The sequence below is a fragment of the Chrysemys picta genome, chromosome 1 (assembly GCF_011386835.1).
Source record: "Chrysemys picta bellii isolate R12L10 chromosome 1, ASM1138683v2, whole genome shotgun sequence".
Classification (NCBI taxonomy): Eukaryota; Metazoa; Chordata; order Testudines; family Emydidae; genus Chrysemys; species Chrysemys picta.
The window spans coordinates 84,868,470-84,895,046 of record NC_088791.1 but is presented as its reverse complement, the minus strand read 5'-3'; the positions used below and the strand labels follow the sequence as shown (position 1 = coordinate 84,895,046).

General features: G+C 39.4%; 1 protein-coding gene across 14 annotated transcripts in view; it reads right to left on the bottom strand.

The window, feature by feature from the left end:
- CFAP54 (cilia and flagella associated protein 54) overlaps positions 1-26,577 on the bottom strand; it is a 207,898-nt gene that overhangs the window by 59,760 nt on the left and 121,561 nt on the right. For all 14 annotated transcript variants that reach the window (XM_008178758.4, XM_008178756.4, XM_024099621.3 and 11 more), the window contains 9 exons: positions 17,951-18,145; positions 17,139-17,226; positions 16,515-16,724; positions 14,057-14,123; positions 10,605-10,787; positions 8,216-8,302; positions 6,322-6,444; positions 5,367-5,420; positions 955-1,171 (listed from right to left, as the gene is read on the bottom strand). In XM_008178758.4, the coding sequence (XP_008176980.2) occupies positions 955-1,171; positions 5,367-5,420; positions 6,322-6,444; positions 8,216-8,302; positions 10,605-10,787; positions 14,057-14,123; positions 16,515-16,724; positions 17,139-17,226; positions 17,951-18,145 (1,224 nt within the window). The remainder of the gene's footprint in view (positions 1-954; positions 1,172-5,366; positions 5,421-6,321; positions 6,445-8,215; positions 8,303-10,604; positions 10,788-14,056; positions 14,124-16,514; positions 16,725-17,138; positions 17,227-17,950; positions 18,146-26,577) is intronic.

Genomic DNA, 26,577 nt, shown 5'->3' with positions numbered 1-26,577 from the left:
TCTTATTTTTCTATTCACTGAATATTCATGAGAAAATCATGATTTTTCTCAAGCATATTTCTTATCTACATTTGTTCTACCATCCTGCCAAACTTTTTACACTTCACACATCTCAGTTGCCGCTACAGGGCTCTCTGTTTAGCGATTGGAGGTTTGGGTGGGGGGAGGGAAAATGTGGAAAAGCCTCCAATCCCACCAGAGCTAGCCCCATGAGGAAAAGGACTGAGCCCTACAGCTAAAATAGAGCAATTAAGCATAGTTTATATATAACAAACTAAATCCAACAACACTTGGAACAAACAAAACATATATTTCTCCTCATTCTGACCATTTTGTTTGTTCCCGTATCTATTTCTCTGTCTTCAGTTTTTTACATTGTAAGATCTTTGGGACCTGGACTATCTCTTATGTTTGTAGAAGGCCCCAACATATCTTGGGAGGTTCCACAATATATATAATTAATAGTAATAAGTGAAGCATTCTGACTATAAAGGGAAAATGAGTAAGTGACCAGAACGTGATCTGAAGAGCATCTTCTGGGGGGTAATTTACTACAAAGAAAATCAAAGAAAGCCAGTCATTCATCTCCCAAGATGAAAAAATGGATACTCATTTGGAAGAAAGTGATAAGGAAATGTTAAAACAGTATAAAGCCCAAAAAGCCATAGGATCCACCAACAATAATGTATCTATAAAAACAAGTAAGAATGAAAGGCAACTCTAAATAAAATTTAAAGATGAAATTTTAACTATTAAAAATTGAAAACTTATATGTTCAAACTTTCTAAAATAAAAAATAAATATTTACATTTTCAACAAGACATAATATGAATATTCTTTAAAATGCGTCAGTATAATGTGTACACAAATGTTAAAAATGATAAAATTATACATGAAACAAGCTGGAGAAAAAATCAGATGATGATCAGACTTTTCCATGACAATTATAATTACTTTTTATGCTTGACTCCATGATTCTGCTTGGCTTTTTTAAGCTAGTGTTATCCACAGAATAGATTGTTTTCATCACTTTTTCAGGAATACTATTTATTGTTGCCGAAAGACAAATGATTAAATGCATTTTGGCCAAAGTTAATTTATTCATGATTTGTTGATCACACATTGAAACCACAGCTGGAGGTAGACTCCAATTAAATACGTCTTCTAGTACCTACAAGCAAAGTTAATAATTCGAATTAATATGCAACTACATGCTAAACACCATATTTGAATTCAACAACAGAAATGTGTACTCCACTTCTATTAATGACATTCATGAAAATACAAGTAGATATGACTCATACTAGATAATATAATATTTGTCACCATGGAGGAATTGGTGTTTTTCTTCCCTAACATAATGTCTTTCTGCCAAGTGATTGCATATGTCAGGGCCTGGCTGGTAAGTTTTCCCGCTGAGGGAGAAAGTCAGTGACAGACAGTCTGGATACTTTCTTAATTTGTTTCATTTACAAAGTATATACCGGTCCTTGAACAGAAGTAGTCACAAATAGTATACAGGTAAAACTCTATATCAGTAATCTCAGCCAAAATCCCAACTCTGCTCCAAGACTTGATTCTTGTTAGAGAGATTAAGGCAGGGAGCAAACTCACATTATTTGCAACCCCCAGCAAAAAAAACCCTGCATCACAAAACTAACAATACTGTGTAATTGCTACACAACTTTGTATTTTCCACTCTACTCTCTGTAAATGCTGCCTTAATTATTACTAATAATAATTATAACTTTTAGCACTTCATAAATTTCATATCAGACCTCTGAAGAGAGAAGTAAGTACTATTATCACCATTTTTTAGACAGGAAACATGACACATACAGATGTGACTTGACCAAAGCAGAAGGCTGCCCATAGAATCATTGAGGCTCCATCTTAGAACTGAGTTAATCAGTTCTGATATTTATCTCTCTTGGTACTAAAACTGAACACTGTTTTCATAGTATCCAAAAGAATGTATAACACTGTATGTAACAGCACCATCTGGTGACCCTTGCCATAACAATTTAATCAGCACTTCTGTATAATACATTAATTTTGAATATCATCAGAAGATTTTCCAGACCAGGATGTGAATACATGGTTTCACTGATGTCAATGGCGAAACTCCACTTACTTTACTGGGCCTAGGATTTCACCCAGGCTGCTGAGAAAAGAAAACATGAAAATATATTTCTGGTACTTAGATAGCCCTCCATCAGACAATCCCAATATGCTTTAGAAATATCCTTTAATCATTCTTCAAGAAGATTGACTTTTAATATCCTCATTTTAGATGGGTAAACTTAGAAACAGGAAGGATAAATGGTTCCCCAAGATCACACAGAAACCAAAGGGAAGACCCGACTATAGAAACCAAAAATATTGGCTCCGTGCTCTAACCAGTAGACCAAGATGGGACATGTACTTTCAAACCATTACTCAGACAAAAGTCTGAATAAATTGAGTTAACAAAAGAGACGCCGTCAATTAAAAAATCTCGCTTCTGTCTACTAACCTACTGTTGTTACAAGTGACACGTAAACTTACTGTAAATTTAAGTTTGCTTATTTACATAGTGCATCGACAGAACTTTGTGTAGAGTCACTTTCACTGTTTCTCCTGCATATTCAACTGGCTGTTTCCCCTGGATCTTGTACACAGCACTAGGGAGAAAAAATGTTAAAACCCTGGAAACTAAAAGATAAGTAAATAGTTACCATGCAATTTTCACTAAAACTAGGAATGGGTAATTCATTATGTAGACTATGGATTCTGTGTCCACCCATATTTTACTAAATATAGATTTCAGATATCCACCCTGCCATTAGAAAAACATACAAGACAGCACTGAAAGGAATAACAAAGCTAGAAGAGGTTCTGAATATAGTACCATGAAGTATAAATAGCAGAACTAACTAAATCAAATCTTAAGATAGAGCCACAGTGATCCTGTGGAGATTCTCCTGCTTTGGTCATGTCAAATCTCTGTCAGTGTTCTCACTTGATAAACTGGCAATAATAATACTAACTGTGATGTTATATGATTAAAATATGACCATGTATATTATTGTTGCTACCACTGCAATCGCAACAAATCTTGTGCAAAGTATGTCATGTAAGGTGTCAATGGAAAAGTTATGATTTGTTGAATATGATTATCCTATGTGTCTGTGTAGCAGGGTGGTTACCCCGCTCCTGCCCTGAGGGGCTTAAAACAGCCCTGGGAGAGGACTGTGGCAGGGGAAAGGCTGGGCTGATTGAGAAAGCAGCCACAACTGCAGCCAGCTTAATCAGGGCCCAGCTGGCCCTTATAAGAGGGCAGTGGGCCAGAAGCAGAGACAGTCTCTCTCTAACTGTTAAGAGGGATGGGCCTGGCTGCTGGGAGCTGAACAGAGTGCCCAGAGCAGAGCAGGGCTGGGGGAAGGCCAGAGGAGCTGGGGAGCTCTGGCCTGGAAACCTCCCAGGCTGCAGGCCTTGTTAAAGGCCCAGAAGGGTACTGGGGTTGCAGAGGGCAGCCCAGGGGTAGGCCAAGGCAGCAGGTCCAAATCCCCCTTGCCTGTGATGATTGGCTTGTAAACTGCAATCTGCCCCAGTGAATAGGGGCTAGATGGTGACTGGCAGTAGCCTTATACTGAAGTGGGAATGGTGGTTAGGGGTTCCCCTGAGTGGGGAAAACCAGATTGGGGGTTGCTGCAGTGGGCAGAACCCCTGGGTAAAGGGCACCGGAGTCCGGGAGGAACATGGGGGACAGTGGCAGGTGAGACATCAGCTGGCCTGCAGAGGGTGCTCTGAGCTGGAAAAGAGCTAATTCCCTGGACAACCAGCAGGAGGCGCTGTGCCGGTGAGTTGTCGTCCCATTACAGTATGCATGTATCATGCATGTATTCATGAAGTTATGAATATTGATTATGTACCTGTATTTCAAAAGTGTTTGCTCTTGGGTAACACCCACCAGGTGGTTTACATCCAATCTAGCCAGAACATTGTGAATGGAGTATTCAAGTTGATAGCCCATCAACAAACACAATGGGCGATGGAAGAAGCTTATCCCCCACCTGATGGACTTTCCTGTGGATGTCAAGTATCAGAGGGGTAGCCGTGTTAGTCTGGATCTGTAAAAAGCAACAGAGAGTCTTGTGGCACCTTTAAGACTAACAGATGTATTGGAGCATAAGCTTTTGTGGGTGAATACCCACATGCGTCTGACGAAGTGGGTATTCACCCATGAAAGCTTATGCTCCGATACATCTGTTAGTCTTAAAGGTGCTACAAGACTCTCTGTTGCTTTTTCCTGTGGATGTTCCAGTCAGAATATGGGTAATGGCCCCTGCTATGACTCATTGAAGTATGTAAGGGCATGTGACCAGCTCATGTGACGCTGGACTACATATTGTGGCTGTACTTTTCCACTAACTGTGCTGAGGGCTTTGTTTGAGATAATGAAGTTCCCAACATATGGCAGAAAGTATAAAAGGCCCAGGAAACATCTCCATTTGGCCTCTTTCCTGCTCTGATCTCTGGACTATGAACTTATATTAATGGGAGTATTCTAACCAAAGGACTGAGGACCTTCTAATCATTTGGAAGCAACCAGAGACTTAACAAGCCAACAGTTTTTTTTTTTTTTTCATCACTGCTTCAAGCCTGATCCAAGAACTTTGTAATTATTGTATGTATTTGATTCCTTTAACCATTTTAACTCTCTCTTCTTTTCTCTTATAAATAAACCTTTAGGTATTAGATAGTAAAGGAATGGCAACAGCACGATTCTAGGGTAAGATCTAAGTTTATATATTGACCTGGGCGTGTGGCTGGTCCTTTGGAATCAGAAGAGCCCTTTGGTTGATGAAATTGGTTTTAAATAACCACTCATCATTAAGTCTAGTGCCTGGGAGTTGAAACAAGGACTGCAATACCTAAGGAGACTGCATTTCTGACTTCTTGTTAGCCAGTGTAGTAAGACAGAAATTTACTTTTGTTGCTTGTTTGGAATTTCTCATGGAAGCATAACCACCAGTTTTGCAGTGTGTCTGCCCTATTTCTTGGCATTTGTCCTGAATCTGGTATTCTGTTATGACCCACTGAGGCACAGTGACACTAACCTCTATCCAAAGATGCCTGTTGTGAAATTTAATGTTTATGAAGTGCTAAAGAGTGTTATTAACATAAAATAAATAAATAATAATAATAAAAGGAAACCCTTTACAGAGGCATATAATGGACAATACAAAGTTGTATAGAAAGCACAGAAATAGGTATATTCTCCAGGTCACATAATTCCTATTGACTCTAACAGGTACTATGCAGGTGAATAGTCTTGCTCTGCACTAATATTTTAGTTCTATGAGACAAAGTTGTTTTCTTACCTGTAAGTTTGCATTTGTCAGGAGGGGTTTTGATGAGTCGAATTTCTGAAAGGACTGTAATTAAAATGTAACAATGAATGATGAATGAGTTGCTGATGATCTTACAAGGAACTTGGGGGAAACCAATGTAATGGTACAGTGTCACATGCTATATTGTCATGTATGCCTCAGTTCAGAAACGGATTTAAGCATGTGTTCAAATGCAATTGACTTCAGTGTGGCTGAGCACATGTTTAAGTGCTGCTCTGAATAATGAAGATTCCCAGAGGGCCAAAGAAAATATCACTAATGGTACTGGTGTCCTCTAAGTTCCAATCTAGTGGGAGTGCAATATGCTCACTCTCTTTAGGAAACAACACTGGTATCTTACTCTTGTAAGACTTTCAGCTTCTTAACCCATTAAATGTCTTTCTATGGCATTTGTTTATACACACACACACCACATTCTTTACATGAAATAACATGAAAGGAATGTTAAAGTTGCAAAATAAAATATCTCAAGATCAGGAGATACCCAAGTGTATATATCCTGAACTCTGTCCCTTTGTGCATATGCATTATAAGAAAGGGTGAAATCCTGGCATCACTGAAGTCAATGGGAATTTTGCCATAGACTGAAATAAGGCTAGGATTTCACCTATAGCCTTACACTACATGGTCACATACACTTTTTTTTTTTTCCTGCAAAACGCCTGCCTTACTCATTGTATAGGCTGGATGACACACAGTGAACAAGAAAGGTATTCAAAATTTATTTTTGTCTTCACGGTTCAATGTATGGTTTTCTCCCTCATTCAGTGCATGTCACCTAAACTGCTTATTGCATGATGCTGGAGTACTCGTAATTTCAGGAACTAGTAATGGCTCTACTGCTTGTAAAGGTTTTGGATCTTTATAATTCGATGAAGAAGAACCAAGTAAGGGTATAAATATAATCCAAGCATGCATATTTTACCATCATTTTCCCAATAAGTCTGTAGCCTGCAGGTACTTTCCAGGGAATTTTTTCGCCATGATTGAGCAGACACAGTTCAGAGAAAGCCTCCGCAAAAAATCCTAAATCTGTAAGTACTTTAATCTTTAAAGAAACGAGAAACTGAGATTTAGTTTTAGTGCCTTTTCTTAGTCATTCCATTTCCTTACAATACATTATATTAAAAGGGAAATCGTCAAGTAATTTTGACCCAAAGTTTGACCATTTAAAATGGACACAATTTAATCGAGAATGTTCTCTACTAGACAGCTATCCTATATATCTTGTACTGAATAAATGAACCCAAAAGCTGAAGATCTCATGTGACAACAATAAAATAAACAAACTTTCTCCAAAACTGAAAAAAAAAATCAATTAGGGTTCAGGTTTGGTTAGAACTTTATAGTTATAGTTCAAGTCAATGAACTATATTTTATCCAAATCAATGTACTCTCCCTTCTCCACAATCCTCATAATTTCCTTGAGTTATCCAAACTCTATAATAGAACACTTTCACTTACACGTTATGCTGTTTTTAAAAATGCTCTCTCACTAAGATTTAAAGAACTTTAGCAGGAGTACAAATGAAGTGACAAACCTATTCCAAAAGTTACGACAATGTTCTTGATGACATTACTGGTGTTGACAGGAGTAAGGAAGTGAATAAGGACAGCCACATTCACATACACTCCATATTTTAAAAAAAATTAAAGAGCAGGAGACATCTTGACTCCAGTGCTGCGCGTTGGGGCTCAGCAGAGGTCCGCTGAGGGACGGTGATCTCTCTGGATGAGTGGAGCAAGGGTAAAGACCTCGCTAGGGAAGCTCTCTTTTTGTGAGAGTCTCTTGTTGGAGAGGTCGAGGCTCACTTCCTGATAGTTTTGGAAGTCGGAGCCTTATCATTGCTTAGGGATCTCGGTTTGTGAAACTCCCTGGAGGACGTCTCTTGTGGAAGTTGGAGGGATTTCTCCATCAGAAGCATTTTCAAACTGAGATCCCTATCGCGACTTGCTCTTGACTTCAAGTTGCTGCAGTGTATGCATTTCTGGGAGATCTGAGTTTCTCCCAGACAGCGGATGTAGGATGTGTGTCCGTCAGAGACCGGCATTGGTTCACGGCAGGAGTCACACTTTTAAACCCCGTTGAGCCCTCCTCCCCGCCGATAGATGAGGGTGGGAGTTAATTGATGTGGTAAACCATAGAGCTATTTGTAAATGGAGAACTAAGTAAAGAAATTATTTTTGTTGAAGAAAATCTTTTAAGAGGAACTAACAAAACTATGTAACTAAGTATAGACTAATAAGTTCCTATGTAACTTTTTTTTCTCCAGAAAGTATCAAGGAGAGCTCCGTCTGCAGCCGAGAAAGGCTGAGAAGGAACTGAGGGGATGGTCGGGGGTCCGTGCGCTACAGGAGACACCAATGGCTGCACAAGACAGCTCCTTGTGCGCCCTTCCCCTGACCAAGAACTGCTGCGAAAAATCTCCGATCTCCGGTGCAGGGACGCACCGACACCTAGAGTAGAGCACACATCGGGACACCACTCGAAGAAGAATCAATGTTTGCCAAAGAAAAAGGCCAGACTCAGAGGGAATATGTTATGTTCATATTTTTGACTATTGTAGGAGTCTTGATTAGTAAAGACAATAATAAAAAATAATAGTGATTTCAATCACAAAAGACTCTCATTCCATCAAGATGCTCATCGAGAGAAGAAATATTGAACAAGAACTCAAGTATAAAGTATTTCTTTTACAGTTCATGGCACAATGTTATATACCAAGCAACAGTAACTCAATTACATTTAGTAATAAAGTTAAATGAAAAGTTTATTCAAAAATGTAATATGTTGTAGCAGCTAGAAAGTTTTACATTACCTTGAGGATTCTTCCTTCAATACATTTAACCGGGTCCCGACAAATTTCAGAAACAAAGTATTGGTACAATGTAAAGAGTGGCAAAACCTGCAGGAAAAAAAATGTTAGGTGGTCTATACATAAAAGCCAGAAAGTCTGCCAATACAAAAATACAGTACTGCAAAGACTACATTAAAGAAAACACATGAAAGTAACCTAATTTATAGTGCTAGTACTTCCATTGCCATCCTGGCTTGATATCTTCTTCAGAACTGCTTCTCTTGTGTTCTATGAAGAATGGATACTTTACAAAATTCTGTAAATGGCTAAAGCCAATCCTACTATTCTTAAGAGCACTGTCTTTCATCTGATCAATACAACAGAATTTAAAGTTTCCTCAAAATTGTCCTCTTAGCTCAAGGGTGTTTGATGTACCATAAGAGTACATCTACTTGAAAGAATTTAGTACACAGGGTTGCTCAGAGTCTGCACTCTGATGCCAAAAATTTTCTAAAACAATCACTAAAAGGATAAAACGATACCGATGACATTATAAAATAGTAAATACCTAGTCAAATATAATAATTTTCTAATTTAAACTATTTAGATTAGAATACAAATTGAATCCTGACAAGGCTCAGCTGAGTTGGACCTGCTTATCCAACAGTGAATGTGCCTCTTGATCTAAATTATTTTTATTAGACAAAGTTAATAAAAGGTAAATGCTTGATCCTATAATCTTTACTTATGTGATTAATATTTAACTATCCAAACAGTCCCATTAATTTCAATTCAACTGCAGATCTAAGTGTAACTCACACAAAAAAGTATAATGTACTAGGACCCAGTCCTGCAATAATAAATAAACTTTGTTCACTATTTTACAGATTAAAATATACTCAGGTTAAAAATCATATTTGGATTAACATTGAAAGAACTTCAGTAATCTGCTTTACTGTTAACCACTTATACTGTTTTTTCTTTTTAATTTTCTTTGAGTGTGGACAAGCTACGCAGTGTTACTTTGGCTTATAGTTATTTTCTTGTCAATGTCACTTTACGGTTCTCATGAACTAGTTTAATAGTGCTGTGTCTGTATTACAAAGTCCTCCAGGGAATCTTAGTTTGTTCTTGAAATGTTTTCTCTATAAATTTAAAATATTTCTGAAAAAAATATATTCTGTAAAATATTATTTTATCAAACCAAAATCTGGAGCCAAATTTGACCTCACTTTAAGTGTGCTTTAATGGTGTCCATTGTCCAAAACAGTCCCACAACTGATTACACTCTACAATATGGTGGAAATGTAGCTCTTGCCCTGCTGGTACTGCTATTGCAGTGCCTCTGATCTATGGCCGACTATCTACTCTACCTGATACAGGAGCAATGTGTCTATAGATGTGCATAAAGAGGTGTGTGAAGTACTTCTTCAACTAGCAATCTGCTCTCTGAGATTGATAAGCAGGTGAGAGTGTGTTTCATTAAAATTGGAGAGAAAGAAGCAATCTGAATAGAATAAAATTAACCTGGAGGCTAGGAGGGGACAGAATTAAAGTGGAAAATGGGAAGGAACTTGGTGGAGGGCAGAGGTACAGACCAGAGCCTTGCAGCAGGACCTGCTGTCATAATAGCAGAAGAAGGTAAAATGTACTTTGTTGTGGATGAGATTGGGTGGGCAAAAAAAAGAGACTGTGGCAAAGTAAAGCAAGTTTTTCTTTTTTTTTTTTAAATAAAGGTTTCAATACTTAAGCGAGGGATAGAAAGAAATTTGCTGTCTATTATAACAGGAGTTAAAGTATTTCTTACATAGTTTAAACAAGATTTGTTTTATTCTTTTAGTGATAAAATTGTATCTGAATTCCATTTGTATATATATTAAGCAACTTAGGGTATTGCAGGGTGGGACAGAAGCAGAATTAAAGAAACAGTCCTCTGAAGGCAGCACCACCACCAGCAGCATAGCAGAAATATGATGGGTGGCATGGTATGGTATTGCCACCCTTACTTCTCTGCTGCTGTTGGTGGTGGTGCTGCCTTCAGAACTGGGTGCTCGGCCAGCAGCCGCCACTCTCCAGCTGCCCAGCTCTCAATGTCTGCAGAAAGTTTTTTTTCCCCCCTAAAGCTTCTCACAGCCCGTCTCCCCAAATACATTCCATGATGCCCCCAGGGGCACCCTCCTTCCCAGGGCATACACACACCCCGGTTTGAGAATCTCTGCCCTAAGGGATTAAAAAATGCAGAACTCTGTGCCATGACCCTGTTGCAACAGCCCCCAGACCAACAGCCAACAAAGATAACAAGGGCTCTCTCCAATACATGCAAGGTACCCACAACAGATTAAGCATAACAATTTTCTATTAAATATGATGACTTACAATTCATTCATATATGTTTTTGAATAGTACTTACTATTAGATTTTGCTTTGCACAATGCAATTCAAATATAAGAAAACTCAGACTTGCAACTACAGTGGAGACATCAGCTCTGTAGCGATCAGAGAACAAATCAATGCCAGGAATAAGTTTGTGTATTTCATATTGTGCAAAGTCACAATCAGCTGTGGGATGTGGAATAGAGACTTTAAACAATGTCTGAAAATAATAAAAATGACATATTTGTAAGTATATATGCAGCTGTGAAGCATAAAAAAGGATGAACAATTCCCAAAACTCAAAATGAAATTCAGTCAACTTCTATATTTCACCTGGCTCCAAATGAAACCATGCAAAATTGTAGAGGAATGATTAATGTTTTCATGTCTGTACCTTGATAGAGTAAGGGATCTGGCTGTAGATGGATAGAAGAGAGCATCAGATGACACTGAGCAAAGCACAGAAGCAGATCTAGGTCCAGAAAAGCCACAAAGAATGTCTGTTTGTCTGGACAAGTAAATTATATTTAAGGTAAACTAAATTCAAAATTACTGCTAATTTGCTTTCAGTGGCTTTTTCTGTGTTCTTCTTGTCTCATCACTTGCTCTGACAGGCAGGATGACTATCATCATCATCCAGTATTTTCCTGCTCTCTAATTCTCTCCTCTCCTCCTTCAGAATTTTCTGGGAACCTATGCAGTCCCTGAGCAGATTTATAACAACCAGTTGTATAACAACTAGTTGCGTGGCAAAGGGAAGGATGCTAGTAGTCTTAGTTATTTGTTGACTCAGGACTGGGAGGGAAGTCTGCAATAAACAAACAAAAACAAATACACACACACACCCCCACACACATCCATCCCAATAAACAAAATTACCACAAAAGAAGCCTCAGAAAATATTCCACTTCCTGCTAAGAAACATTCCTAATGGGGTTTAGGGCTCAGCTCTCCAAGTCAGAGCACATCCAAACAAGACTTTAGAAAGAGCGGAACAAGTATAATAGTAAATTTCCAGAGAGCCTCTTGAAGATGTATCAGGTAACCCCTGGGAGAAGAGGGTAACTGCTTCTGATAGCATACAGGAAGGAATTAATGATTCATTCAAGCACTTCAGGAGCCAGGGAAAACAAGGAGGAAGGACTTGTTAAGATTCCTTATCTCATGGAAGTCTTAAAACATCTCTTTATGGAGAGTATCTTTCCCCACAGGAAGGCTTCTCTCTCTTTTGCACAAGCTTAGCAGGCTGGTTTGGTCTTTCACAGCCTGTGACTCCACCAACTTCCTGCTGCTTCTGGAAGAGTCACTACCACCTTTAGGCAAGCTGAGGGGCAGGTTTTGTCTGTCACAGCTCAGGACACTGCTTCAGCCACCTCCTTGTTTCACTGAGGCAGGTGAGATTTCTTTCATTGAGAGCAGAAATAACAATAGCAGTCCTAAGGTAAAAATGTTACTGTAAGAGGTAGAACCAATGGGAGTTTTTTCCCCTTTTTTCTATTTTAGTCTTCTCTGGTCAAGAGAGAAATGGCTGTTATTTGAAGACATGAACCTTGACCTCCTGTGCCTGCTGAGTGAGGGGGGAGTCAAAGTGAAAAAGCTGAGGAGAGAGCCCTAGAGAGTGGGAACATCCTGGATAGTGATGGCCATCATCCTGCTTGCCAGCATCTTTGCTATCCTAGACCAAGCCACAGAATAGTATTGTTTATGACACATGGACAGTAAGTTAAATAAGGAAAATGTGTTTTCTTTGAGTTGTTTACTAAAGTTGATCCATCTTAAATGGATTTTAAGGGGAAACATTTGTAGAAGGGCAAGTATTGTACAAGATAGAAATGTTGCCTCTGAAATTGAAAATTCCTCCTATACAGAGTCTATGACATCACAATTAGCACTCATGGCCTAGAGACTTGCCACGTATACACTACCACTTATGTCGGCAAAAGCTATGTCGCTCAGGGATGTGAAAAAACACACTCTTGAGAGACATGCGTTTCACCAGCACAAGTGGTAAGTGTGCACAGCTCTATGTTGGTGGGAAAGCCTCTCCTGCCAACATAGCCACTGCCACTCCTGGAGGTGGTTCTATTATATCGATGGGAGAGCTCTTTCCCATTGGCATAGAACATCTACATGAGTGATCTTCAGTGGCGCAGCTGCATCAGTACAGCTGTGCCACTGTAAGCGCACTAGTGCAGACATGGCCTTACCGTTTATAGATTCATGCAGCAATGTGAAACACAAAATAGCTAGCATAAACCTGGGACAATAACTATATTAAAGACTATACTAGAAAGAGGAAACCATGTTATAAAACAACCTTCCAAACCAAACAATAAGTTATGGGACTTGTCAGGTACATGACAGTGGACTGATCACATTTTGCAGCACACTATTCCACCAAGCTACAGCCATCTGAACGAACTAGGGCAGGTCCTGCTCCAGTCATGCACAAGTATTTCAAATAGGATAATACTGCGATGATCTGCTAATACTATTGCTCTCTGATGCATGGAATCAACATTTTTCAGCTTTGTATCACAGGCGCAAATGGAAATTCTCCTTTTGCTCAAGTGTTAGGATTTGGTTTCTATTCTTGGTGAAGTTAACAGGGCTTCAGTCTGAATGGGTTCTATCCTCATGGATCAGGCTGCAGAATAAGTATCCTAGGATGATGCATGTGATTAAAATAATTCTACAAATTTTCTAGTCTCAATTTTTTTGGATGAAGCTGATTAAGTTCCTGATTTGCATTGGTATCTATTAGCATAGACCCCTGTGCCTATGAGAAGTCCAGTTGACAGGATATTTGTGATCCCTCTTTCAGGATCCCTGTTTTTAGAAATGCCTCAAATCTCCATTCCCAGAGTATACAGAAACATCTTTACTCCTGGCTTTGTTTCCAAAAGGTTGCATTCTTAATTTAAGGATCTTACTTTCTTTGTAAGTGAAATTTTTATTCATTTGAATGCACTGCCATACCTTTTAGAAGAAACTTCTAACACAGTTGAAATTTTAGCATGAATAGTCAATATTTTGCATTACCAGAAGAAACATTCTGCAGTGATTTTTTTTTAAAGTTCTTATACTCCCAGTTACCTAGTTAAAAATGTGTGACAATCTATGAAGACTCTGTAGTGATCTGTGACAGGAAGTACCCTGCTGATATTGATGTTATGTACTTCAAGAGGAAAAAAGATCTATTTGACTGGCAAATGTTTTAGCCATCTTCACATTTCAATATTTTATTTCTTCTCTGGGAGACTAACTTCTTATTGAAATGATAATTTTTGAGACTAAAATACAGAAATAATGTTAAAAAACCCATAATGAACACAACTTAATGTGCATATGTTGGCATCTACCTTCAATCTTGACTCTACATAATTTGATACAGGAATATTTTTATATCATGGGTCATTTATTGAGCTTTATACCTTGAAAACAATATGCCAACTACTGAATAAATTCTAAATGAAAATATATCCTTACCTTAAAGAGTATAGCAGAGAAAATGCAGCATTTAGTTCTTAGTCTCACATTTGATGTCAATATGTACCTAAGTATAACATATAAGCAAGACATTTGAATGTGTTCATTAACAAAGCTTTTTTTCCCTACTATCATTATTATTATTAATAATGAACTCTAGCAGTTTTTCAGATCTGAAAATGTTAAGTCACATGGCTTAATGAACTACTGGAAGGTTCTCAATATTATGATGATGAGGGCAGTATAAGAACCTATATAGTAAAAAGAGAAACAAATAGATATGTGGTTATATCCCCCCTCATAATATCTCACCAGAGATTTCATGACGATTGGCCACTATTCTGTGTATAATATGTGCAAGGTGCTTTAATCTTTTGCATTTTATGGGGCAAAATCCTTACCTCTGCTCCAGACCCATTATTTTGGGTAAAAGGGCCAGAGCAGCATAAACGGGGTCCAAAAGCCCTGGAAATTGATGGAGAAGGATTCCCCCAGTGCAGGAATTGAGAGAGACAGCTGTAAGGCTGGTTTCCCAGGACTCCCTCACAAGCTTTAGCTGTGACAGATATGGCAATTTCCTGCAACATCCTTGGGAGACCTAACTGAATTAAATTTAAGTATCTTTGGGGTCCATTGTATTAAATGAAGGGGTTATGTATAATTGTGGGCCAGTGTTGTATGTAACCTCCAGCGTGGGGATATGTTACATATGTGAGACCTGGAGGATCAAAGGACTATATTGAACAATATGCCAGATAAGAATGGTCTTGTGGAACAAAAAGTGTTAAGTGGTTTTCCTGGGGAATATCAAGGGGGAGGTGAATGCAAATTCCACATCTCTGGGGAATGCAAAAACCCAGCCTTTTGAAAATATGCCCTGAGGAGGGGGTCACTGTCTGCTGATTGTCTATTACATGAGACCAAGATCAAAGGCCCGTGCTATAGAAAGGAAAAGGCTGAACTATTCCTGGTTGTTCTGGTTCTGAATCTGAGACAACCATGAACTTGTAACCACAGGGAAAACCCAGTTGTGAGTTTTGATGGAGTGACACTTAGAGCCAGAGACTGGAGTTGGGGTGACCTCTTGTAAGCTTTTTAGCATGCATGTAGATTCTTTTATTGTTTTAATATGCTTTCTTGGTAATGCTCTTACCTTCAGAATAAACGTGCTTACTTATAAAGAGCTATATTGTAATTTATAGCTGTAGGCCATTAGGCTGTCCATAGCCTTTGAAGAGAAAGCAAACAGGAGATGGTACCCTGTTTAGGCAGTCTGGCTTGCTGGGAATATCAGTGTAGGCAGGGAACTGCATAGCCTGGAAAAACCCTGGTCAGGAGGCAGACAGATGAGGGTTGCTACCCAACAGAGGTGATGGCTGCTGACATGGGTGTCCTTGGCGGACCACGGAGGGGGAATACAGGTGCAGTTGCCCTGAACTGTGACACTCGCATGGTGTGGAAGTGTACTGTGGGTGGAGCCATAGTGCTGTAGAGATTCCGGGTGCACTGTCGACCAAGGCAGCCAGGGACAGGCTGCTGCTTAAGTTACACCTGGGGCTGCAGAGCAGCTCAGGATCAGTGGTCACAAAAGGTAGTTTAAGCCACCTATGACCCTGCCCCTTCCCTGCCTCCCCACTCCCCCCCCCCGGCTGCTAATTCTGTGCTGTGCCTCTTAGAGGCACAAAACAGAATCTTAACTATGGTCTTTTAATAGTATGCATACAATAGCTTGGCTGATATAGTTATTTGCGGTAGTCCTGCACACAACAGATAAAACTTCATCTGATCTAAGACTAATCAGAAAAATTACTATTTTCCCCATTAAATTTGCCCCAATATATTAATATTCATTAAGAGCACTAACTTGAAAATTTTGATGTTTCTATTGAAAATTAATAAGGATGTAAAGTCCTTTTGGCTACAATTTGTCAATCATTTATTAGATTTTTATGTTTTATACATATATTATTATTCTATTCCTATGATCCCTCCCTATACCATACGGCTGCAGTTAAAATCAGAGGGCAGTGCTTGAGAGAGGGGGCTGTCCACAGAGTGTTCTTAAGGAGGGCACTTCCCTTTAGAATACTCTCCACATGCTGATCTAAAAAAATAGCTCAACTCTGTTAACCTTCTGGGTATGCTACAAAGTTCATGTGCTTGAGTGGGAATTGGAAGAAGGCTGAGGAACCTGGGGGATTAATTTTTGTTTTAAGGAAAAGTGGTGATGCAGTGTGGGAATTTACAGTTATAATGTATTGGGCATGCTCACTGTTAATTAGCAAGAGACATGGTCAGGGTAATAGGAGAAGTACAGCTGCTTTGACTGATTTTGTTGTATAACTCCTCTTTAATATGTTTTTAAATGTATGTCAGGGGCACTCAAGGCCTTGGATGGGCATTTGTTGGTGTGGAGTTCTAAAATCTAAAGAAATACATTAAAAAATAAAATACTTACTGAGCTATCTTAGCTGCTAAAACTGCTGCATGCAAGCACCCCCAAATTCCAGCTTGATAAATACATTTCTCACTAAAATGTTTAGAACTTTCATCCGTAAAGTCGTCAGTAACATTTTTTGAAAAGCCATCTAACTCTTGCCAGTTGTTAAGTACATCAGCTATGTTGAGTGTTTCATCAAGGGCTTGACACCAATATTTAAAAGCAGATCTGTAAAACATAAAAATGCATCCATCATATTGCAGATATCTTCTGTTGAAGAAGAAGAGTTTTATTCTGTTTTCTATCAGCTACAAATAATTCTTATTCAAACAGAAAACTGGAATCTAATTTGTAAGACACAAAAAATATAATTTTTGATCAACTCACTAGACAATATTTTACTAAGAAAAAATAGCTGTATGGTAAATAACACAGTTACTTTGTAAAGACGCATATATATTGGTTCCAAAGAAAGCCATTCATTAATGCAGTTAGTAGAGAAAATGGATGGGAGAACAACATGGAAATGAAGACAGCAGATTAACTCATAGAAGAGCTGAAAGTCAGGAAAATTATTGATAAAATTACAAAAATAAAAATTGTATCATTTTTGTTTCTACTGTTCATCCAAAGACTATGTACCTCTTCTTTCCTGCATAAAAATGAAGATTTCCAAGTTCATGCAGAGCCTGCACCTTGAGGTCTCGCTGGTTATTTATTTGAAGGATTTCTGTTTTTCAATTAGAAAAAAATCCATTATAACATTAAAACCATTACTGTATCTTGAACAACTTTGCAATAGAAATAGATTTGCACACAGGAAATAGTAAATAAGATTATGAATATTTTATGTAAAGGTTTCTGAGGATTTGGGGATATTTTAATTTCAAATGTGTGACTATGGACCCAATCCTATTCCCACTAACTCCAACTGGAGCAAGAGCAGGACATACATGTGAATCTGTTTCAGACCTTCTAAACGGACAGAACCTGTTTGAAAATAAGCATTCATGATACAAATGCAATTCTCTGATTTCTACAGGTTGCATACAGCAGTTTAAAAAATCATAAACCTCCTTAGCTGTCAAATGGTTTCCTGGGAAAAGTCTGTAAAAAGAAGTAAAGGGACACTGTCAGAAGACAAAATCATGAGCCAGATTCTCAACTGGTGTAAATCAGTGAAGCTCCACTGAAGTAACATTTTTCATATGAAGAGAAAACTACTGAAAATTGTGACTGAGGTATTGGCTTGTTTTGGATCATTATTTTTTATTGAGGAAGTGGGGAGGGGGAGCAGGGGCTGTCCCATAAACACTATGGGGATGGGGAATACCTGCTGTGAAGACTGTCTGACATGAAAGGGACAGAGAATAAAACTGCATGAAGAGGAACATGAACATAGGTATACAGAGTTGTTTGTATTAGCTGTAAACAAAAATATGTAAGTATCTTACCAATAGTTTTTTCATATGAAGAGACAACTACTGAGAGCTGTGACTCAGGTAATGGTCTGCTTTCGACCATACTGCGGAAATTAAATTTCTCTTGAGAAAGGTCAGGTGGTTTTGGTAGAAATGTCAGTTCAGCTCCCTCACTAAATTTCACTTTTCCATTTGAAAAGATCTGATTGGGTACTCTTCCAAAGGTTTCTAGATTAAAAATGCAATTTATTTACTAAATATAGGTTACAGCCATATTTCCTTCACATAAATGTTTCTACACCATATCACCCAAACAAAATATTTTCAGTGTATGATTTCTACATGGCATTTCTGGTTTTTATAATAGTAGGTTAGAAGGAATAGGTAACTTGTGATTAAAAGTGAATAAACATGGGAGCAGAAAATCAGGCTGCATTTTTCAGAAACATTTTCTTTCCCTGTAGTATATATTAATTTGCTCTGAATAAATGAACTGTGATACACTGAGCATTACTTATACTCTGGATTTAGTCTGAAAGCATGCTAAACAAGTAAGTTTTAAAATGTTCCTATTTGCCCCATATAGCTTTCAAGGAGAAATTTTCCAGGACCAGAAACTCAGTCAGCAACTCAACACAATGTCAATCCAGAGATCTACAGCAAATTCAATAGTATTCTTTGGGCTCCTATTTTACACAGTGATGGATGCTGGAATCATTGCAGACATGATGTTCTATATTCCAAGTAACTGTGGTTCTTCAAGATGTGTTGTCCATATGCTCTGAGGTTGTCCTCATACACCATATGGCATAAAAGTTGGGGTGACCCCAAGTGTCCCTCAATTCCTTTGCCAGTATAGAATCCAGGTGTTATAGGATTCTGTAGTTGTGCAGAAGAAGCATGGGTTGCAAAATATACTGTGATTTTATGAAAATATGCTAATGAGTGTAAATATAATGTAATTGAAATATGCTTCATGCAAAAGGTCTCTTGTAAGGTATCATTACAAAGCTTATAATCTACAAAGTGTGGTAATCCTATTTGTATGAATGTATCATTCTTGTATCTGAAATTAGAAATATAACTCTAATGTCCTATTGTAGTTATGCAAAGTGTGGACCATTAATGGTGGTTTGGAATCTTGATGGCTCCCATCAACCAGGACAATTGACTGTGGATGGCTCTGTTTGCTTGCAGGCATTCCTGTGAGTCAGGCTGGGAGGAATGAAGGCTTGAAGTCTTACAGTGACATGTGGTCATGTCACCTGAACTGGAATACATCTTTAACCTGGTGCTCTTCCATTTAGAAGGAGGGGTGGGAACCCAGAGAGAGACAAAGGATTGCCGCCTTGTGCAAAAGGTATATAGGAGGGTGGAACAGAACAAAGGGGCGGCAGTCATGAAAAATCCCCTAGCTACCACCTGAGCTGGAATAAGGGCTGTACCAGGGGAAAGGATTGTGCCTAGACTAGGAAGGCATCCAGTCTGTGAAAGAAGCTTACCTGAACATCTCTGAGGGTGAGATTTGATCTGTAATCACTTTCCTACGGTATTAGGCTTAGACTTGCATGTTTTATTTTATTTTGCTTGGTAATTCACTTTGTTCTGTCTGTTATTACTTGGAAACACTTAAATCCTACTTTTTGTATTTAATAAAATCACTTTTTACTTATTAATTAACCCAGAATATGTATTAATACCTGGGGGGGGGGGGGCAAACAGCTGTGCATATCTCTCTATCAGTGTTACAGAGGGCGAACAATTTATCAGTTTATCCTGTCTAAGCTTTATACAGGGTAAAATGGATTTATTTGGGGTTTGGACCCCACTGGGAGCTGGGCATCTGAGTGTTGGAGACAGGAACACTTCTTAAGCTGTTTTCAGTTAAGCCTGCAGCTTATGGGGGACGTGGTTCAGACCTGAATCTGTGTAGCAGGCTAGTGTGTCTGGCTCAAACCAGGCAGGGCACTGAAGTCCCAAGCTGCCAGGGAAAATGGTCTCAGAGGTAGTCTCAGCACATCAGTTGGCAGTTCCCAAGGGGGTTTTCTGTGCTCCAACTTGTCACATACACCTCTAGAGGAATCACAAGTACTATAAAGTAAGTAACTGTTTCTTCTTCAAGTGTTTGTCGATATTATTCCACTCCTGGTGAGTAACAAGCAGTAAACTAAATCACAGGAGGTGGATGCTCAGAGTCTACCTGAATAGCAACTGCAAGACAGTTTTGCCAAAGTGGGCATCAGATTTTCATGTCTCTACTAAAGAGTAATTTTGTGTAAATGTATGTACTGAACCCTATGTTGCTGCCATACAATTTTTTCAGATTGGAACACTTCGTTCTCAAAGAAGCTGCAGTAGCTGCCTGAGCCATCGTGAGGTAAGCTATAATGTTGAATGGTGGGTCTAAATGCGCATATTCATAGTATAGCTTAATGCAAGTAGAAATCTAGTTGAATAATCTCTGGGTCTAAGTAGCTTGATCTCTTACCCTATCTGTATAAACTACAAAAAGCAACATGTTGAGTTGGTCACATGTTGTGGAGATTTCCCTCAAATGAGCCAATCATCGAGGTATGGGTAAATCTGGACTCCTTGTTTTCTCACATAACAAGGGCCCTCGATGAAGACCCTCAGTGATGTCAATAGACCAAACGGCAGAACATTCTGTAGATAGTGGAAAATACCCACTCAGAACCACAGGAGGATGAGCAGGATGAATTACTATGTGAAAATAAGCATCTTAGAGGTTGAGAGCTGCATACCAATCTTGTGCCTCAATGAAAAAAAGTTACAGAGGGCAGTTTTACCACCTAGAACTTGAATTTGCAGCTGAAGATGGTTAGCTGTGTCAAGTCCAAAAATGGGCACCAGACCCCTTTTTTCCTTCATTATTGGAAATAATTAGGAATAAAACCCCTTCCCTTTGTACTACAGAGGCACTTCTTCCACTGCACCAAGACTTAGAAGGGACTCCCCTTCTTGATGTAACACACTCTTGTGAAAGGGGTCTCTGAAAAGGGATTAGGGATTGGGCTGGTAGATGGGGAGGTCTGGATTTCTATAGAATACCCCACCTCTGTGAACTCTAGACCCACGGGTTTGTAGTGGTGAGGTTCCAGGCCCCACAAAAATAAAACAAATGGTTCTGAAAAGCAGCGGGGAGGAAAAAGATACTCCAGAAAATGTACATGGCTCCCGAACAAGGAGTCAAATTAGCTGCCTTGATGATGACATTGCAAGGTGAACAGATAATGAAGGAGGAGGCAGATGATTTCCTCCTCTGATATCTTTTTCTCTTTTTAGCAGGGGCCATCTGAACCTTCTGAGTATAGTAACTAGAGCTGGTTGGGAATATTTTCAACTAATTTTTTTATTGGAACCAAAACTTTTCATGTATGTTTCAAAGAAACTTTCAATGAGAAGGTTTCTAAGGTTCAGAATTGATTTTTTAGGGTGGGGGAAAGAGAGAGAAAGAGAGAGAGAGACACACACACACACACACCCCTCAGAAAAGCCAATAGCACTATGCTAGGACACTCATCTGAGATGTGGAAGACCATATGAAGCTGGGTCTCCCATATCCCAGCCAAGTGCTTAGCTATTTTGGAGCATGGGTCTCTTGCTCCTCCTACTCCTCACTGACATTCCATCATAGGCCTTGGCTACACTTGCAGCTGTACAGCGCTGTGAGGTAAACCTGTCTTCGTTCAGCTGAGTAGGGAAAAGCGCTGCAGTCTGTCCACACTGACAGCTGCCAGTGCAGTGGTGTGGCCACACTTGCAACATTTGCAGCTGTGTTGGGAGTGGTGCATTATGGAAAGCTATCCCAGCATTCATGTGGCTGCAACGTGCTTTTCAAAACAGGGGAGGGGGGTGGATTGTGACAGGGAATGTGGGGGGAGAGAGAGTGCTTTTTGGAGCATGTCAGCTCTCTATTTTGCAAGTTCCGAACTCCCGGCCCCCTGCTCATTCATCTACTCACTCAAAGCAAGCTGCAAACTGTTTGCTTTTCTCTGTGGTACGAGCTTTGAAACCGGCACTTCCACATTCCTGCCGCCGGTCACAACAATGGAGAGGTTTGGCTACTTGACAAGGTGATTAGTACAACGCTGCAAGCGTGTACACTCACACCCGTGAGTCATAGCCACTCCGCTGCAGCTGTAAGTGCCCTGCTAGTGTGGACGGGGAGTGAGTTACAGCGCTGGGGGAAGCTTTACAGTGCTGTAACTTGCAAGTGTAGCCAAGGCCATAGACCTTAGAAACTTTCCCAATGACATTTTCATAAAAACAGATACGTTTCTGCAAAAGGTTTTGGTATCAATTGTAAAAATGTTTGGTCAAATTTTTTTTGACCATTTCTACTAATTAGTTTTAGCATTAAACCAATTGTATCCATCAAACAACAGATCTTCTATTGTTGTGTGCATTTCTTTAGGTATGCTATATGACAATAGCCAAGAAGATCTCTGTGACAGAATACATCCCAGTATTCATATTGTACACACTTTTGTAATAATCTTTGTACAAAGTATGGCTTGTAAGGTATCATTTGAAAACTCATAATTTGCTGGTCAGTACTGTCCTGATAAAATGTGTGTGGCAACATTGTAAGATTTCCTTGTATAATTTATTAATGTATGTTCCAAACCCCACAGCCTTGCCCAAACTGAGGTTGGCAAAGGTTCCTAAACAAAGGAATGTGTGCGCTGTTTAATTTACATTTAAGCAGTAACCAGAGTCATCAACCAGGGAAAGAAACAAAGGCTGCTCAAACAGGTGAGAAAAAACACAGCAGTGAGCCTCCTTCCACATAGATTTTTTGTCTCCTCGTAACCAGCTGGAAATCTTTTTCAAGAGGGGAACTGAAACTATAAAAAGGGGGGACAACTAGCCTCAGGCACCCTGCCCATCACATTCACTGCATCTGAAGCAACAAAGGAGGTATTTGTTGGACTCTGGGAGAAAGGGTCCTGACCTGTAGGGTTTGGTCAGTAAGACTGCAGAAAGCATGTGGTGAGAAACTTTGCTTGCATCTAATATAGTTTAAGTTAGGGTAATAGTAAATGTCTTATCTATTTTTCTTGTAACCATTTGATTTTTATGCCTCATTTCTTGTACTCCCTTAAAATCTCTCTCTTTGCAGTTAATAAACTTATTTTGTTTTATCTATTCCAGCGTGTTTAAATTGAAGTGTCTGGGAAATTCCATTTGGGCTGACAAGTTGTGTGCATATTATTATTTTAAAGAAATAACAGACTTAATATAACTTGTATTGTCCAGGAGAGGGCTGGGCAGCACAAGACATTCATTTCTGGGGTGAAATCTAAGACTGGGGGTATGTTTGGGTCATCCTGCAGTATACCAAGAGTGTAACCCACGTGTGGCTAGCAGGCTGCAGTTACACACAGACACTCAGGTTGTGGCTTGCATGCCATCAGGCTGTTTGTGAATGGCCCACTTCAGCAAGGTATTGAAAGGTACCCAAGGCTGCTGGGAAGGGATGACAAAGCCCCTCACAAATCTGGACTGCACCCCAGAATGTGATAATGAGGTAATACTCCTTCCTCCTGCTGATCACAGATGGGTTTTTTTTGGTCTCAGAAGGATGGTTTCTTTGAGATCTAAAGTCCCAGAGCTGTAAGCTGATCCTGAGCTCACTGGAACACTTCTTGAAGAGGTTTGCTCATGCTTTATCAGTCTCAGCCACTCCAGGATCTGAAGAGGAGTGCATAAGCCTCTCCACTAAAAAGTGTTTCTGGCAAGCCTCTTTTGCCTTTTGCATTCTCTTAGGGAAGGACCTGAAAATTGTACATTTCTCAGGAATGTGCCCTTCACCAAGGCACAATAGGTACCTTATATACACATCATTAACCGGCATCACCGCAGTGCAAGATGAGACAAGGTAGGTGAGTGTGACCTAAAGCATCTCAGTATTCACACCCTACACACTACTGTAATAATCTTTGTACAAAATATGTCTTGTGAGGTATCATTTGAATCCTAATAACTCCCTGGTCAATAATATCACGGTGAAATGTATGTAGCAAAATTATATGTAAAGTTATGAAATCTCCCTGTATGTGTTCTTAGCATATGTTCGAAACCACACAGCCCTGCCCAGACAGAAGTATTCTGAACGAAAAAAAGTTTACCTCACATAAGTAAACAGGGTCCTCGAGACAGCAAGGAGAGGAGATAGCAGAAGACAAAGCAAAGAGCATGGAGCCTCCTTCTATGTCACCTTCTTTACTCTTTGAATAAACTTTGCTTTGAAGGGTAACCCTCAGAAGAACTCACTTTAAAGGTTAATTGGACTATAGAGGAAAGGGTCAGAAAAGCCCAAGCTACCTCTCTCTCTCTTTCACCTAAAAGAAAGGACCCAGCCTTTGAACTTTGGGAAGGGTTCTGACTTGAGAATTTGGTTAGCCCTGTTGCTGTGAACATGTGGTAAGGATTTTACCTTGAACCAAGTCTAGCTTGTTAAGTTTTAGCTACTAGAAAGCATTTTATCTTTATTGTTCTTGTAACCATTTGACTTTAAAACCTGATATTTGAGTTCACTTAAAATCCTATCTTCTTTTGTTAATAAACTGTTTTTTAATCTAAACCAATCCAGTGCTGTGTTTAAACTGAACTGTTTGGTAAATCCAGTTAAAGTAGCAGACTGTTGAATATTGATTAATTCTTTACAGGGGCAACAGACCTCTAATAACTGAACTGTCCAGTAGAGGGCCTGAAGGGCGCAGAACACATGTTTTGGGGGGAAATTGTGACTGGGATGTGTCGGAGTCACCCTGCAGGTAGTAACCACAACAGGTGGAAGCCAGAGTGTGACTGGAGTGTTGCTGACAAGCTGCTGGGGTTAGAGCTGCTGGACCATAACTACAGCTATACACAGACACTCAAGGTGTGAACTGCACGCTGGCAGGTTGTTTGTGAGTGGCACAGGTTGGGAGCTACAACAGCAAAGCACTGTAAGGCACCCAAGAGTGCAGAGCAGGTGGTGACACAATCCCTCACTGGTTTGGACTACACACTGGAATGTGACCGTGAGGTAATATGTTTTATTGAATCAATTTCTGTTGGTCAGAGAGATAAACTTTCAAGTTTACTCAGAGCTCTTCTTCAGCTCCTGAAGCTTGAAAGCTTGCCTCTCTCACCAACAGAAGTTGGTTCAACAAAAGATATTAACTCACCCACTTGTCTCTCTAATATCCTGGGACTAACAAAGCTGAAACAACACTGCATACCGCAATGCAATATAGGCAGTTTTAAACTCAGGAGACTACATTTGACCACATTGTAGATATGTTCATAAATGCTGATCTTCTTGCATTTATTTTTTTAAAAGTTGTGATTCATTGTGTCTTGAAAAATAAATGTTGTGATACTGGAAGATGATACCGGCTGCCATCATGAGGGTCTTTGACCTATAGATAATCAAAGAGCTCACTGTCCTAAGTGCTCTTCTTTCAGGCTAAGCAGAAGAAGCAATCAAATGTTTCTTTATGTAGCAATTGCAGTAATAGGAAGCCGCATCTCAAGGCACTTGGGTGCAGGACAAGGTCTGAACAAGAACTAACCCAGGGGGAAAAAGAGGAAGTTAACTGAAACTATTTGCAAATGCAAAGGCTAAGATATTGGTTACAGCTGTATGTCTGAGTGTGAATTCAGAAGAAAGCCTGCAGAAACATGAGAAGCAGTCATGCATGTGGCACTGCAAGGAAACCTAGAGACAGAAGATTTTCTGAGGCACAGTACTCACTGGAAAGGCAGACTTGGATTTCTGAGAAAGGAAACTGCCTGCTGTTCTTTGTTTCTATTATATTCAGGGAAACAGAACTCTATATACAATCCTTGTAAAAAAAAACAGGATTGCATTAGAGAAATTCCTAACTCTATCTTCAGCTTCTCCTCCTAATGAAAATAACTCATCAAGAGGCCCAAATACTGGCTAACAACTCAGGCCAAAGATGGGCAACAAGAATTAAATGGATAATGAAAGCTGTAATAAATGAATGAAGCTGTAATGACGAACATAAGAACGGCCATACGGGGTCAGACCAAAGTTCCATCTAGCTAGGGTGACCAGATGTTCTGTTTTTAAAGGGACAGTCCCATTTTTTGGGATTTTTTCTTATGTAGGCGTCTATTACCCCCCACCCCCGTCTCGTTTTTTCACAGTTGCTATCTGGTCACCCTACATCTAGCCCAGTATCCTGTCTTCCAACAGTGGCCAATGCCAGGTGCCCCAGAGGGAATGAACAGAACAGGTAATCAACAAGTGATCCATTCCCTGTTGCCCATTCATAGCTTCTGGCAAACAGAGGCTAGGGACACCATCCCTGCTCATCCTATCTAATAGGCCCTATCCTCCATGGATTTATCTAGTTCTTTATTGAACCCTGTTATAGTCCTGGCCTTCACAACATCCTCTGGCAAAGAGTTCCACAGGTTGACTCTGCATTGTGTGAAAAAAATACTTCCTTCTTCCTTCCTTTTTTTTTTTTTTTTTTTTTTTTTTTTTTTAAGACTATGGCCGTTCTTATGTTCTTAAAGAGAAAAATGCTTGGCTACATTTTGGCCTTACAAGAATTCAGAATTTTTCTTTAAATAAAAGTGACTATTATCTTACTCTCAACAACTATCGCTGGATTTTA